General features: G+C 48.6%; 1 protein-coding gene across 1 annotated transcript; it reads left to right on the forward strand.

Moving 5' to 3' along the window:
• The first annotated feature begins 1,183 nt into the window (after positions 1–1,183).
• LOC132827430 (glutathione S-transferase theta-3-like) lies at positions 1,184–14,055 on the forward strand. Its single transcript, XM_060844119.1, has 5 exons — positions 1,184–1,521; positions 2,018–2,105; positions 2,890–3,040; positions 9,781–9,957; positions 13,097–14,055. Exons 1-5 carry the CDS (start codon positions 1,410–1,412, stop codon positions 13,298–13,300), a joined length of 732 nt encoding a protein of 243 aa, XP_060700102.1. The 5' UTR covers positions 1,184–1,409; the 3' UTR covers positions 13,301–14,055.
• Positions 14,056–17,085: the final 3,030 nt, after the last annotated feature.

Genomic DNA, 17,085 nt, shown 5'->3' on the forward strand with positions numbered 1-17,085 from the left:
TGGGTGGTGCTGCTCCTGGCTTGCCCTATCGAACTCTCCATTGTGCCAACTTAACAACGTATAGAACGGAACACAGCACTGCCTTCTCACCCCCTCAAAGCCTGTGATCGGAACGTTATGAAACAAGCTGCAGGAAGGAATATTAGATCAGGTACCCAAAAGCTGGGTTAAATAAGGGGGTTTTAAGGAGCACCTTAAAGGAAATGAGGCACAAAATTGGAGAGGTGTAGGAAGGGAATTCCAGACATTGGGGCCTATTTTGTTCCAGCTTTATTAGTTAAATGAATTTAAGTTTGCCCAGTCACATGACTAGTCCAGTAATAGTCCAGGCTAGGTGAATTGGCCATACTAAATTGCTCATAGTATTCAGGGATGTGTAGGCTAGGTGCAATAGTCAGGGGAAATGTAGAGTAATAGGGGTAGGGGAAGGGTCTGGGAGGGTCTTCGGAGGGTCAGTGTGGACTTGTTGGGCCAAAGGGCTTGTTTCCATACTGCAGGGATTCTGTGATAAACAACTGGAACAGGGTCACTGAGGGTAGATCAATTAAAATCAATGATGCACATGAGAACCAAACTAGAGAAGCTCAAATATCTCAGCACAGGGTTCGCGATCCAACATTAATAGGCTGCCTGCCTCATTCAAGGGGCACACAGATATCAGTAATGAGTCTTTGTTAAAGTCAAGTTACATTCTCTAACTGAATTATAGTTACAGGAGACATCAGTTACTGTTTAATTTAAGTAATTCTTTAGATTAGATTACTTACAGTGTGGAAACAGGCCCTTCGGTCCAACAAGTTCACACCAACCCGCCGAAGCGCAACCCACCCATACCCCTACATATACCCCTTACCTAACACTACGGGCAATTTAGCATGGCCAATTCACCTGACCCGCACATCTTTGGACTGTGGGAGGAAACCGGAGCACCCGGAGTAAACCCACGCAGACACGGGGAGAACGTGCAAACTCCACGCAGTCAGTCGCCTGAGGCGGGAATTGAACCCAGGTCCCTGGCACTGTGAGGCAGCAGTGCTAACCACTGTGCCACCGTGCCGCTCAACAGCAGCTCTCTTTAAGCAGAGAGCTGCCGTTGTGTCGTCCATCTGGTTTAGAGCAGATTTCTGGCACTAGGAATTTCACTCGCAGTTCCGCACAGTTTAGAACGTGCATGGAAACAATAAATGATCAGATGGTGTGTTTTGAAGTAATGTGATTACTTTTCCTCATCCTGTGTGTGCTATTGGTTCTGGCAAGTCACAGGGAGTTTTGTTGTTTTCCACGTTGGAGCAAGTATGTACGTGCTGTGTGTTTGTGGGAACTGGGGGAGGGATTGGTTTGAGATCAGACAAAGACTGAGCTGCTGATTCCTCCAGTCTTGTTATTCTGCAAAGCCTGGAAGGAGCAGCATGGGCCTGGAGCTGTACTTGGATTTGCACTCACAGCCCTGCCGAGCTGTCTACATTTTCACCAAGAAGAATAACATTGTGTTTGAGTTTAAGCAGGTCGATCTGTTTGCAGGTAGGACAGAGAGCTCACTCTGACCTCAGCCACCTCTGCTAGATTGTAGGAAATTGGTTTTCATTCCTCTCTCCTGCTACTCTGCATCTCTGCTAATCAGGGTGAAGGACTGTGGATGTTGTAAATCTCAAACTCAGCTCTGAACAGGAGCTGCACTGGAGTCAAAAATGTTAATTCTGGTTCTATTGGAATTGCCCAGACCCGCTGCGTTTCTCCAGCACTCTCTGTTTCTCCCCCTAATATTTCTCTCAAGTTTGCCTCCCTCTCCTTTTCTTTCCCTCTGTCATGCCTTCATCACCACCTCTCTGATCTCTCCCTGACCAGTCGCCCTGCTCCCCTCCCCCTCCTCCCCCTCCCCCTCCCTCTCACCCTCCCACTCCCTTCCCCCCAATCCCCAATCAGGCTGTCCCATGGATAGGTGAGGTGTCACCGTGGAGCATGTGAAATTGCCTGATACCATCTGCTCCTGTTTCCTGTGGTCTTGTGTTGTCTGTAGGTCAGCAGTACAGTGAGGACTTTGGCAAAGTGAATCCCCTCAGACTGGTGCCAGCGCTCAAGGATGGAGACTTCACCATGGGAGAGAGGTGAGGCCATGCTTCTATGTTCAAAACAAACGCTGTTCTGACCCTGAGACAGAGAGTGATCCTGAGACAGAGTCTCCGTGAGACGGAGAGTGACCCTGAGACAGAGAGTGTCCCTGAGACAGAGAGTGATCCTGAGACAAAGTGACCCTGAGACAGAGAGTGACCCTGAGACAGAGAGTGATCCTGAGACAAAGAGTGTCCCTGAAACAGAGAGTTGTCCCTGAGACAGAGTGACCCTGAGACAGAGTCACCATGAGACAGTGTCCCTGACACACAAGTGACCCTGGGACACAGAGTGTCCCTGAGACAGAGAGTGTCCCTGACACACACAGTGACCCTGAGACAGAGTGAACCTGAGACAGAGTGACCCTGAGACAGTGTCCCTGAGACAGAGAGTGACCCTGACACAGAGTGTCCCTGACATAGAGTGACCCTGAGACATTGTCCCTGACACACAGAGTGACCCTGAGACAGAGTGTCCCTGACACACAGTGACCCTGACACAGAGAGTGACCCTGAGACAGAGTGTCCCTGACACACAGTGACCCTGACACAGAGTGACACTGAGACAGAGTGTCCCTGAGACACAGTGACCCTGACACAGAGAGTGACCCTGAGACAGAGTGTCCCTGAGACACAGAGTGACCCTGGGACAGAGTGACCCTGAGACAGAGTGACCCTGACACAGAGAGTGACCCTGAGACACAGAGAGTGATGCTGGGGCAGGGAGTGACACTGACAGAGAGTGATGATAACGGGCTGTCTCTCTGATTCTCTCCCGAAGTGTGGCGATTCTCAAATACCTGGCGTGTAAATACAAGACACCCGACCACTGGTACCCGGCTGATCTCCAGAGGCGTGCCCGAGTGGATGAGTATCTGGCCTGGCAGCACATGACCATTCGATATCAGGGAAGCAGGATTTATGTGTTCAGGGTAACATCACCAATCTCTTATCGGGAACACACAAAGGTGTTCACTGGGGATTATAGGGGGATGTTTAATGGGGTTGGTGGGGAGTGTTTATTGGAGATTACAGGGGGATGTTTATTGGGGATTACAGGAGGATGTTTATTGGGGATCACAGGGACATGGTTATTGGGGATTCCATGGGGGTGGTTATTGGGGATTACAGGGTGATGTTTAATTGATATTACAGGAGGATGGTTATTAGGGATTACAGGGGGATGGATATTGGGGATTACAGGGTGATGTTTATTGGGGATTACAGGGTGGTGGTTATTGGGGATTACAAGGGCATGGTTATTTGGGATTACAGGGGGATGTGAATTGGTAATTGCAGGGGATGTTTATTGGGGATTATAGGAGGATGTTTATTGGGGATTACAGGGGGATGGTCATTGGGGATTACAGGGGGATGGTCATTGGGAATTACAGGGGGGGTGTATATTGGGGATTACAGAGGGATGTTTATTGGGGATTACAGGGAGGTGTTTATTGGGGATTACGGGGGATGGTCATTGGGGATTACAGGGGGGTGGATATTGGGGATTACAGAGGGATGTTTATTGGGGATTACAGGGGGATGGTTATTGGGGATTACAGGGGGTGTTTATTGGGGATTACAGGAGCATTGTTATTGGGGATTACAGGGGGATGGTTATTGGGGATTATAGGAGGATGTTTATTGGAATTACAGGGGGATGGTTATTGGGATTTACAGGGGATATTTATTGGGGATTACAGGGGAATGTTTTTTGGGGATTACAGGGGGATGTTTGTTGGCGATTGCAGGGGTATGGTTATTGGGGATTATAAGAGGGTGTTTATTGTGGATTACAGGGGAGCGTTTATTGGGGATTACAGGGGGATGGTTATTGGGGATTATGGGGGGATGGTTATTTGGGCTTACAGGGCGATGGTTATTGGGGATTACAGGGGGATGTTTATTGGGCATTACAGGGGGATGTTTATTGGGGATTACAGGGGGATGGTTTTTGGGGATTACAGGGGGATGGGTATTGGGGATTACAGGGGATATATTTTGGGGATAACCTGGGGATGGTTATTGGGATTACAGGGGATGTTTATTGGGGATTGCTGTGGGATGTTTATTGGGAATTACAGGGGGATGGTTATTGGGGTTTCCAGGGGGATGGTTTTTGGGGATTTCAGGGGGATGGTTATTGGGGATTATAGGAGGATGGTTATTGGGGATTACAGGGGATATATTTTGGGGATTAGCTGGGGATGGTTATTGGGGATTACGGGGGAATGGTTATTTGGGATTACGGGGGGCTGTTTATTGGGCAGTACAGAGGAATGTTTATTAGGGATTACAGGGTGAGGCTTATTGGGGATTACAGGGGGATGGGTATTGGGGATTAGAGGAAGATGGTGATTGGGGATTACAGGGGGTGCTGTTTATTGGGGATTACAGGCAATGTTTATTGAGGATTACAGGGGGATGGTTATTGGGATTGCAGCGGTGTTAATTGAGGATTACAGTGGGATGGTTATTGGGGATTAAATGGGCATGGTTATTGGGGATTACAGGGGGATGGTTATTGGGGATTACAGAGGAATGTTTTTTTGGATTACAGGGGGATGTTTATTGGGAATGACAGGGGGATGGTTATTGGGGATTACAGGGGGATGGTTTTTGTGGTTTTCAGGGGGATGGTTATTGGGGATTACAGGGGGATGGTTATTGGAGATTGAAGGGGGATGTTTGTTGGGGGTTGCAGGGGTATGGTTATTGGGGATTACAGGAGGGTGTTTATTGGGATTACAGGGGAGTGTTTATTGGGGATTAAAGGGGGATGGTTATTGGGGATTACAGGGGGGACGGTTATTTGGGATTACAGGGGGGTGGTTATTGGGGATTACAGGGGATATATTTTGGGGATTACCTGGGGATGGTTATTGGGGATTACGGGGGGATGGTTATTTGGGATTACAGCGGGGCTGTTTATTGGGGAGTGCAGAGGAATGTTTATTGAGGATTACAGGGTGAGGTTTATTGGGGATTACAGGGGGATGGTTATTGGGGATTAGAGGAAGATGGTGATTGGGGATTACAGGGGGATGGTTATTGGGGATTAGAGGAAGATGGTGATTGGGGATTACAGGGGGGCTGTTTATTGGGGATTACAGGCAATGTTTATTGAGGATTACAGGGGGATGGTTATTGGGGTTACAGCGGTGTTAATTGAGGATTACAGTGGGATGGTTATTGGGGATTAAATAGGGATGATTATTGTGGATTACAGGGGGATGGTTATTGGGGTTACAGCGGTGTTAATTGAGGATTACAGTGGGATGGTTATTGGGGATTAAATGGGGATGATTATTGTGGATTACAGGGGGATGGTTATTGGGATTACAGGGGGATGTTTATTGGGGATTACAGGGGGTTGTTTATTGGGGATAACAGGGGGATGGTTATTGGGTATTCTAGTGGGATTTTTATTGGGGATTACAGGGGGATGGTGATCGGGGATTACAGGGGGATGGTATTGGGGTTTACAGGGGGATGTTTTTTGGGGATTACAGGGGGATGGTTATTGGGGTTTACAAGGGGATGGTTATTGAGGATTACAGGGGGATGTTTACTGGGGATTACAGGGGGATGGTTGAGGATTACAGGGAAATGTTTATTGTGGATTACAGGGGGATATTTGTTGGTGATTACTGGGGGATGTTTATTGGGGATTATGGGGGGTGTTTATTGGGGATTACAGGGGTTGGTTATTTGGGATTACAAGGGGATGGTTATTTTGGATTACAGGGAGATGTTTATTGCGGATTACAGGGGGATTGTTATTGGGGTTTACAAGGGGATGGTCATTGGGGATTACAGGGGAATGCTCATTGGGGATTACAGGGCTCTTGTTATTGGGATTACGGGGTGGTTATTGGGGTTTACAAGGGGATGGTTATTGGGGATGACAAGGGTATATTTATTGGGGATTACACGGGGGTGTTTATTGGGGCTTACGGTGGCATGGTTATGGGGATTATAGGGAGATGGTTATTGGGATTACATGGGGATGTTTGTTGGGGATTACGGGGTGATGGTTATTGGGGATTAAAGGAAGGTGTTTATTGGGGATTACGGGGATGATTATTGGGGATTACAGGGAGATGTTTATTGTGGATTACAGGGGGATGGTTATTGGGGATTACAGGGGGATGGGTATTTGGGATTACAGGGTGATGGTTTTTTGGGATTACAGGTGGATTGTTATGGGGGATTATGGGGGGGTTATTAGGGATTAGAGGGGGGTGTTTATTGGGGAATATGGGATGATGGTCATTGGGATTACAGCGGGATGGTTATTGGGGATTACAGGGGGGTGTTTATTGGGGTTTACGGTGGCATGGTTTATGGGGATTATAGGGGGATGGTTATTGGGTTTACAGTGGGATGTTTATTGGGGATTACAGGGGCATGGTTATTGGGGATTACAGGGGGATGTTTATTTGGGATTACAGGGGTATGGTTATTTTGGATTAGAGGGGGATGTTTATTAGGGATTACAGGGGGGTGTTTAGTGGGGATTACAGTGGGATGGTTATTGGGGATTACAGAGGGATATTTATTGGGGAGTAGAGGGGGATGTTTATTGGGGATTACAGGGGGATGGTTATTGGGGATTACAGGGGGGTGTTTCTTGGGGATTACAGGAGGATGGCTTTTGGGGATTACGGGGATGTCTATTGGGGATTACAGGAAGATGGCATTTGGAGATTACAGGGGGGGTGTTTATTGGGGATTACAGGAGGATGGCTTTTGGGGATTATGGGGATGTCTATTGGGGATTACAGGAAGATGGCATTTGGAGATTACAGGGGGGTGTTTATTGGGGATTACAGGATGTGTTTATTGGGGATTACAGGGGATTGTTTATTGGGGATTACAGGTGGATGTCTATTTGGGAAATCCGGGAGGTTGTTATTGGGGATTACAGGTGGGTATATATTGGGGATTACAGGGGGATGGTTATTGGAGATTATGGGGGTGTTTATTGGGGAGTACTGGGGGATGGTTTTTGGGGATTACAGGGTGATGGTTATTTGGGATTACAGGGGGGTTTTATTGAGGAATACAGGGAGATGTTTATTGTGGATTACAGGGGGATGGTTATTGGGGATTGCAGGGTGATGGTTATTTGGGATTACAGGGTGATGGTTATTTGGGATGACAGAGGAATGGTTATTTTGGATTACAGGGAAATGTTTCTGGGGATTACAGTGGGATGGGTATTGGGGATTACAGGGGGATTGTTATTGGGGATTACAGGGGGTGTTTATTGGGGATTACAGGGGGGTGTTTATTGGGGAATACGGGATAATGGTCATTTAGATTACAGGGGGATGGTTCTCGGGAATACAGGGGGATGGTTATTGGGGATTACAGTGGGATGTTTATTGGGGATTAGAGGGGAATGGTTCTTGGGGATTCCAGGGGGATTGTTATTGGGGATTACAGTGGGGTTGTTATTGGGGATTACAGGGTGGTGTTTATTGGGGAATACGGGATGATGGTCATTGGGATTACAGCGTGATGGTTGTTGGGGATTACAGGGGGATGTTTATTGGGAGTTACAGGGGGGTGTTTATTGGGAATTACATGGGCATGGTTATTGGGGAGTAGAGGGGGATGATTATTGGGGATTACAGGGGGTTGTTTATTGGGGATTACAGGAGGATGGCTTTTGGAGATTACAGGGGGGTGTTTATTGGGGATTACAGGATGTGTTTATTGGGGATTACAAGGGGTTGTTTATTGGGGATTACAGGTGGATGTCTATTTGGGAAATCCGGGGTGTTGTTATTGGGTATTACAGGAGGATGTTTATTGGGGATTACAGGTAGGTGTGTATTGGGGATTACAGGGAGATGGTTATTGGGGATTATGGGGGTGTTTATTAGGGATTACTGGGGGATGGTTTTTTGGGGATTACAGGGTGATGGTTATTTGGGATTACAGTGGCGTTTTTATTGAGGATTACAGGGAGATGTTTATTGTGGATTACAGGGGCATGGTTATTGGGGATTACGGGGGGGTGGCTATTGGGGATTATAGGGTGATGGTTATTTGGAATTACAGGGTGATGGTTATTTGGGATGACGGGGGATGGTTATTGGGGATTACAGGGAGATGTTTCTGGGGATTACAGTGGGATGGGTATTGGGGATTACAGGGGGATTGTTATTGGGGATGACGGGGAGTGTTTATTGGGGATTACAGGGAGATGTTTATTGGGGAATACGGGATGATGGGGAATTACAGGGGGATGGTTATTTGGGTTTACAGGGGGATAGTTATTGGGGATTACAGGGGGATGGTTGTTGGGGATTACAGGTGGATATTTATTGGGGATTACATGGGTATATGTATTGGGGATTTCGGGGGGTGTTTATTTGGGATTACAGGGGGATGGTTCTCGGGAATACAGGGGGATGGTTATTGGGGATTACAGTGGGATGTTTATTGGGGATTACAGGGGAATGGTTATTGGGGATTACAATGGGGTTGTTATTGGGGATTACAGGGTGGTGTTTATTGGGGAATACGGGATGATGGTCATTGGGATTACAGGGGGGTGTTTATTGGGGCTTATGGTGGCATGGGTATGGGGATTATAGGGGGATGGTTATTGGAATTACAGTGGGATGTTTATTGGGGATTACAGGGGCATTGTTATTGGGGATTATAGGAGGATGTTTATTGGGGATTACAGGGGGATGGTTATTTTGGATTAGAGGGGGATGTTTATTGCTGAGTAGAGGGGGATGTTTATTGGGGATTACAGGGGGATGGCTTTTGGAGATTACGGGGGGGTGTTTATTGGGGATTATGGAATGTGTTTATTGGGGATTACAGGGGGTTGTTTATTGGGGGTTACAGGGGGTTGTTTATTGGGGATTACAGGTGGATGTCTATTTGCGTAATCTGGGGGGTTGTTATTGGAGATTACAGGGTGATGGTTATTTGGGATTACAGGGGGGTGTTTATTGAGGATTACAGGAAGATGTTTATTGTGGATTACAGGGAATGGTTGTGAGGGATTACAGGAAGATGTTTATTGGGGATTACAGGGCGATGGTTATTGGAGATTACAGGGGGATGGTCATTGGGAATTACAGGGGATGGTTATTGGGGATTTCGGGGGGTTGTTTTTTAAGGATTACAGGGCGTTGTTTATTGGGGATTACAGGGAGATGTTTATTGGGGATTACATGGGTATGGTGTTTGGGGATTACAGGCGGATGGTTATTGGGGATTACATGGGGATGATGTTTGGGAATTACAGGGGTACGTTTTTTGGTGACAGTGCTTGCCTTTTATTTAGTTCATCGCTCAAACAGGCAACTTGAATTTGGGGTGATAGAAAAGAACTGGCTTCTTGCACAGTGGCATCTGCGCCCCGAAAATGTCCAGAGGGAAAGGAGGAAACTTTCGATTTACAATACCCTTATTGAACTCTATTATGCAAAATAGCACTACTGGTTTGTCAAATGGAGGGTTACATTTAGTATTTACATTCTCAAGGAGCCTGGCAATATGTGAGTGAGTTTGAAACTTCCCAGAAAACAACTGCAGTGTTTGAGTTCAGCCCCTGCTCTGCCCATGATCCTCACGGCTGTGGTTGACCTCCTGTGAGTGAACCTTGACCTGGTAACCTCTCCTTATGGTTTGCCCTCAGGGCCTGTTGCCAGTTTTAACTGGGCAGCCAGTGCCCAAGGACAGAATGGACGAGGCTGTACAGGATCTGCAAACAGCCATCCAGATCTTTGAGGACACCTTCCTGCAGGACAGGCCGTACATCGCAGGACAGGAAGTGTCCCTGGCTGACCTGGTCGCTCTCGTCGCTCTGATGCAGGTGAGAGAATCAGGACTGGGTTTGATCACACTTCCAACTGATCAGGTGATTCCACCGACAGACCAATTCGATTGGATAGATGCAGATCGTTTTCCAAGAAATGGAATTATAAACACGTCCCACACCTCATTCCCCTCCTTCCTCATTGGTTTCAGCTGCCATTGAACCTAGTGGGGAGATAATGGCATGATCTCTGGCCTGTTAATCCAGAGATCCAGATCAGGGGACCTCGGTACAAATCCCACTATGGCAGATGGTGGAATTTAAAGTCAAACCTGGAATTAAGACTTTAACAATAATCGTGATTGGATGGTCAGGAAAAGCCCATCTGGGTTTACTATTGGGCGACACCGCTGGCTAGTGGTTAGCACTGCTGCCTCACAGCACCAGGGTCCCAGGTTCGATCCCAGCCTCGGGCGTCTGTCTGTGTGGAGTTTGCACGTTCTCCCCGTGTCTGTGTGGGTTTCCTCCGGGTGCTCCGGTTTCCTCCCACAGTCCAAAGATGTGGGGGTCAGGTGAATTGGCCATGCTAAATTGCCCGTAGTGTTAGGGACATTAGTCAGAGGGAACTGGGACTGAGTCAATAAACAAGGAAATAAAGTTTCAGGGTCAACCTGACAGTCCCTTCCTCAGAGCGAGGTCAAGCCGAGAACATACTCCCCACGAGGGGTTTGGGGTCCTCCACCCTCAACAACCTGCTCCCACCCCTCATCCTCCATCCACACGGCACTGAGCTCGCTCCCTCTCCCTCTACCCCCCCTCCCCTCTCCTCCCTCCCTCTCTCCCGCTCTCCCCCTCACTCTCTCCCCCCTCCCTCTCCCCCTCTCCCTCTACTCTCTCTCCCCCTCGCGCTCTCCCTCTACATCCTCTCCCTCTCCCCACTCACTCTACTTCCTCAATTCCCCCTCTCTCCCTTGCTCTCCCCCTCGCTCTCTCCCTCACCCTCGCACTCTCCCTCTCCCCCTCGCACTCTCCCTCTCCCCCTCGCTCTCTCCCTCTCGCTCTCTCCCTCACCCATCCTCTACCCCTCGCTCGCTTTCCCTCACCCTCGCACTTTCCCTCTCCCCCTCGCTCATTCCCCTCACCCTCGCTCTCTCCCCCTCGCTCTCTCTCTCCCCCCTCGCTCTCTCTCTCTCTCTCTCCCCCTCGCTCTCTACCCCTCACCCTCGCACTCTCCCACTCCCCCTCATCCTCGCGCTCTCCCTCTCCCTCTTGCTCTCTCTCGCTCCCTCCCACTCCCCCCTCACTGCCCCCTCTTCCCCTCGCACTCTCCCTCTTCCCCTTGTGCTCTCCCTCTCCCTCTTGCTCTCTCCCTCGCTCCTTCCCACTCCCCCTCACTGCCCCCTCTTCCCCTCACTCTCTCCCTCTCCCCCTCGCGCTCTCCCTCCACCTCGCTCTGTCTCTGTCTCCCCCTCACTCTCTCCCCATCACCCTTTTCCTCTCCCCTCGCTCTGTCTCTATCTCTCCCTCGCCCCCTCCCTTCCCCTCCCTCTCCCTCTCCCCCTCACTCTCTCCTTCTCCCTCCCCTCCCCCTCTCCCCTCGCTCTGTCTCTGTCTCTGTTTCCCCCCGCCGTGCTGCCCCCAGTGTTGTCTCCCCCCACCTTGCCCAGTCTGTATGGACACTGTTTGGGCAGAGTTTCCAATTGCCCTGGGGATAGTATTCAGGCCGTTCCATTTCATGTCAATGTGAGGGGACATTGTATAGCCTGCAGCTGCTGGCTCAGACGGACACTGTGTGTCTGGAGCTGGGGCCGGTCTGGATTCTGCAACACCTTTATTTCAGTCTTTCAGCACAGTCACTTGGGACCAAGGTTAACCATCACACAACACCAGGGTGTAGGCCGACAGGTTTATGTGGAAATACCAACTTTCGGAGCCAGTGCTGCCAATTAAACCGGCTGTGCCAAAGGGAGAGTGGGTCAGTGAGAAATCAGACAGCAGCAAGGCCTCACTCTCATCCACTCACTCCCTTGTCTCTCACTCTCTCACCCTCCCTCTCTCTCTCTCACTCTCTCACCCTCCCTCTCTCTCTCTCACTCTCTCACCCTCCCTCTCTCTCTCTCTCTCTCTCACCCTCTCTCTCTCTCTCTCACTCTCCACCCTTCTCTCCCTCCCCTTTCTCCCCACTTTCTCTATCCCTCTCCATCTCTCTCCCTCCCTCCCTCTCTCCCTTCCACCCCTCTCTCTCTCACTCTCTGCCTTCTCTCTCACACTCTCCCTCTCTCTCTCTCTCACTCTCTCTCTCTCTCTCTCTTTTTCTCTCACACAAACACACACACCCTCTCTGTCTCATCCTCCCTCTCCCTATCTCTCCCTTTCGTCCTCTCTCTCTCTCTCTCTTTCTCTTTCCCTCTCTCTCTCACTCTCTCCACTCCTTCTCTCTCACCCTCTCTCACTCTCTCTCTCACTTCTATCCCTCTCTTCCTCTCACACTCTCTTTCTCACCCTCTCTCCCTCTCTCTCTCCTTTCCCCCTCTCTTTCTCTGTCTCCCCCTCTTTCTTCCCCCTCTGTCTCACCCCCCTCCCTCCCTCTCTCTCACCCCCCTCCCTCCCTCTCTCTCTCCCCCTCCCTCCCTCTCTCTCCCCCTCCCTCCCTCTCTCTCACCCCCCTCCCTCTCTCTCTCTCTCCCCCTCCCTCCCTCTCTCTCTCCCCCTCCCTCCCTCCCTCTCTCCCCCTCCCTCCCTCTCTCTCTCCCCCTCCCTCCCTCTCTCTCTCCCCCTCCCTCCCTCTCTCTCTCCCCCTCCCTCCCTCTCTCTCTCTCCCCCTCCCTCCCTCTCTCTCTCTCCCCCTCCCTCCCTCTCTCTCTCTCCCCCTCCCTCCCTCTCTCTCTCTCCCCCTCCCTCCCTCTCTCTCTCTCCCCCTCCCTCCCTCTCTCTCTCCCCCTCCCTCCCTCTCTCTCTCTCCCCCTCCCTCCCTCTCTCTCTCTCCCCCTCCCTCCCTCTCTCTCTCTCTCTCCCCCTCCCTCTCTCTCTCTCCCCCTCCCTCCCTCTCTCTCTCTCCCCCTCCCTCCCTCTCTCTCTCTCCCCCTCCCCCCCCTCCCTCTCCCTCTCTCTCCCTCTCCCTCTCTCTCCCTCTCTCTCTCTCCCCTCCCCCCCCTCTCTCTCTCCCTGTTTTGTTACCTTCCCCTTCTCCCTGCAGCCTGTGGGAACAGGACTCGATCCTCTGGAAGGTCGCCCGAAGCTCATGGAATGGCGTGAGCGAGTCACGTGTGACGTGGGGAAGGAGCTGTTCCATGAGGCCCACGAGAAGCTGATGAAGGAGAAGGAATTGTTCAAACTTATTGACCCAAAATCTCCTCGGATGCAGCAGCTTGCAAAAAACCTGCAGAAAGTCTACAAATGAAGGGCTGGGCTGGTGAGACTGATGTAATATGGTTAATGTAATTTCTGCAGTTTCATGCATTTATGCACACACACACACACACACATACACACACCTACACACACACACACATAACCCACACACACACACACACACACACACACCTACACACACACACACCTACACACACACTCACTCACACACATACACACACCTACACACATACACACACACACATACACACACTCACTCACACACACACACACACTCTCTTGGTATGAGTGGAGTAATTTCTGTACTAAAACTGAGGTTTAATGAATAAAAGCTAAATTATGAAACTAATGATCGACTAGGCCATAATGAAGCATGAACTAGAAGTCACCTCTGTTATGCCAGGAACATGGTAACCTTGGGCAAGAAACCAAGGAATGCTTCAGTTAGACACAGAGGGCAAAATACAATGAAAGCTCTTTTTATGAAGATAACAAAGGAATGTACTAAATAGCAAGAATTGTAAAATAATATAACATTTTAATTAAGGAAATGGCAAGGAAAAGCGTGAAATGTTTTAACCAATGGAATTGTCATTAATGATTTTTAATGTAAGAAAATCCATAGCGTGAGATGTTTAAACCAATGGAATTATCACCAATGTATTTGAATGGAAAAATAATGTATAAGTATTAGTGCTGTAAAATCTTCCGGCGCGATTTCCGAAGTCCTTTTTGGAAACTCGCCCGATCTTCGAAGATTGAATAAACATCTGTTGCTCCGTTTATGTGTGTCTCGCAGTATTTCGATTTACCACGGGAGAAGTGATAGCCGGATTATCAGAACAAATTAATTTATTTTTGAGGCCCAGTCTGTATATGTGGGCTGAGTTAATGTCTATTTTTGAATATACTATTTACTGGGGGAGAAAGGAGACTTATATGGGGATACTGGAGAGGGAAAGTGTTAATTGAGATTAAAAAAAACTAGTAGCAGCGCCGGTATTAAGCTTGCCGGACAATTTGGCATGAGAGGGGGATGGTTAGGGGTGAGGACAAATATCCCCTTCAGAACCCTAACTGGGACCACCACAATAAAGAAGGGTGGAATAATATGTTAGACATGTGAAATTTGATAATCCAAGGGATACAAACTTGCATCCCCAAACAGCAAAATTTAGCCAAGGTTTTCGACCTGAGGCAGGGATAGGACGAGTCTCCCTGTGCGTTCTTACACAGATTAAGGGAGTCGGTTAGGAAATGTTCGGGTATAGACCCAGATGGGGAAATAGGATGACGGATGGTAAAGGTTCACTTCGTGACAAAGGCATGGCCTGATATCCAGAAGAAGTTACAGAAGATAGAGGACGGGAGCGGTAGAAATGAGTCGGAGTTGTTACAGGAGGTTCAGAAAGTATTTGTATAGAGAGACATAATGGCGGAGGAACGGAAGGCTAAGATAATGGTAGCAGTAGTAAGGGAGGACTGTATGAAAGACAAAAGGAGTCGGATAAATAAGGTGGTTATCTAAATCTGAATATTTATGTCTGTGTGGGCTGGCCCCGATAGGATTTTTGTATTGGTGAAGATCTATGTGTGTCTTTGTGTGTGTAAATTTGATTGTAAAAAGTAGTCTATCTGTGTGGAGAGAGAGAGAGAGAGAGAGAGAGAAGGCTTCTCAGCTAACAAGCAGTCTAACACTTTGTGCTCTGGCTTGAATTCATCTGTTTGTTAATGGTTTTATGTGTGAAACTTGTTGTTTGTCATTTGATTCAGTGTGCTATTTTTGATTGTAATTTTATGAATGCTTAACGTTATTTTCTTTCATGATATGATTTTATTAGAACTTAAGGAGGACCCTGATACTGGGAGAAAACAGCAGTATAGGTGGACTGTCTTAGCTGAAGGTTTTACCGAGTCACCAAACTTGTTTGGACAGATCCTAGAACAAGTTCTTGAGGGCTTGACTTTAAGGCCAACTTTAAAGTTAATTCAGTATGTGGACGACCTCCTGTTGTCCGGTCCCACCCAAACTGACACACAGCAGGGAACCAATGATTTATTAAACTACCTTGCAGTGAAGGGATTGCGAGTTAGTCAGAACAAACTACAGTATGTGGAACGGGAAGTAAGATATTTAGGGCATTTGATCAGTCAAGGGCAGAAGAGAATAAGCCCCGAAAGAATAAAGGGAATTGTAGAATTAGGACTACCCTGAACTAAGAGGGAACTCCGAAAGTTCCTGGGTTTGCTGGGTTATTGCAGACTCTGGATAGATGATTATGCTACTCTTACGAAAAGGCTATACCTGCAGCTAACAGAGGAGGCTCCGGACAGGGTTAAATGGGACCCAGAAGGAAAAATGCTGATTGAAACTTTAAAAAAAAAATTAGTTACAGCACCGGTTTTGAGCTTGCCAGATTTTAATAAAGATTTTAGACTCTTTGTTAATGCCAAACACGGGACAGCTTTTGGGGTCTTGACTCAGGAATGGGGTGGACATAGAAAACCTGTAGCTTTCCTCTCCAGAATCCTAGACCCCATTTCACGGGGTTGGCCCGAATGTGTACAAGCAGTAGCAGCCACTGCTAAGCTAGTGGAAGAAAGCCAGAAACTGACGTTTGGAGCACCACTGACTGTGGTTACTCCTCACCAAGTCCGCACTATTCTGAATCAAAAAGCGGGACGATGGCTCACAGACTCCCGAATCCTGAAATATGAGGCAGTGCTCTTAGATAGAGAGGACCTTAAGATAGAGGTGGGTGCATGTTCAAATCCGGCTGACTTCTTATGGAAAGGAGGACCATTCATGAGATTGAGTGCAAGGTAGTAATAAGTTAGAACAATTCCAAATTCACACGACATGAGGGGTGGTATCCACCTTCAGGAAAATGAGGCAGGGGAGCAGGGGCTCCAGGGGCAAATGTACCCAGTTACACAGAGAGATAGGCTGCCAGTGAGGCAGGGGAGCAGTGGCTCCGGAATAGATGTACAAAGAAATAGGCTGCTGATAAGGCAGGGGGGAACAGAAACTCTGAGGGTAGATGCGAATTAATATGGGTAACTTGAGAGTGAGTTTCAGGACGTTGAGACAGTAAGTAGACTGTATTGCGCTGAGATTGTTCGTGGGGGCTATACGGCGCGTAGGGCCGCATTGAACAGCGGTAGGTAGGGAGCGGGAGCTCCGGGGGCGGATGCGTCCAGACACAGGGAAAACATTACATTTGACAACTGCGATGTGCTTGAAAGAATTAAAATGTTACTGACAACCGACCCTGAACAGTTCCATATGTAGAGCAGTGACCTCCGGGAAAAAAGGGGGGGGGGGAGATCTGCCACATGGGGACTGCCCAGCAGTACTGGAGACTGCGAGTGGAGATAGTTGGGGAAAAGAATTAGCACTTGAAGACCTGGTGGTCGAGGGGAGGTCGCTATGAGCTCCGATGCGTAGACACAGGAGACAGTGACAGGCAGACATAGACAGAGAGACCAACACCGTATGAGAGAGAGAGAGAGAGAGAGAGAGAGATTGGCTGTGTGTGAGGACCTACAGAGAGAGAACGGAAGCTATTACATTTTGTTGTGTTTCTGGCTGAAAGTCATCTGTTCGTTAGTGCATGAATGTTTGAGTGTTTCTCACCTAGAGCTTGAGTCACGAGATATGTGTATCTGTAAATATGTTGAGACCCTGGGCTTCGCTGTTTCTCGTTTACTCCACCAGGGATTCCTGACTCAGACACCACCTCTGGATTTTGCTGTGCACACTATTGAACCCGGTGAAGGGGGTTTTGATCAAACATTGACAACAGTTAACTC

Source organism: Hemiscyllium ocellatum, chromosome 24 (assembly GCF_020745735.1).
Source record: "Hemiscyllium ocellatum isolate sHemOce1 chromosome 24, sHemOce1.pat.X.cur, whole genome shotgun sequence".
NCBI lineage: Eukaryota > Metazoa > Chordata > Chondrichthyes > Orectolobiformes > Hemiscylliidae > Hemiscyllium > Hemiscyllium ocellatum.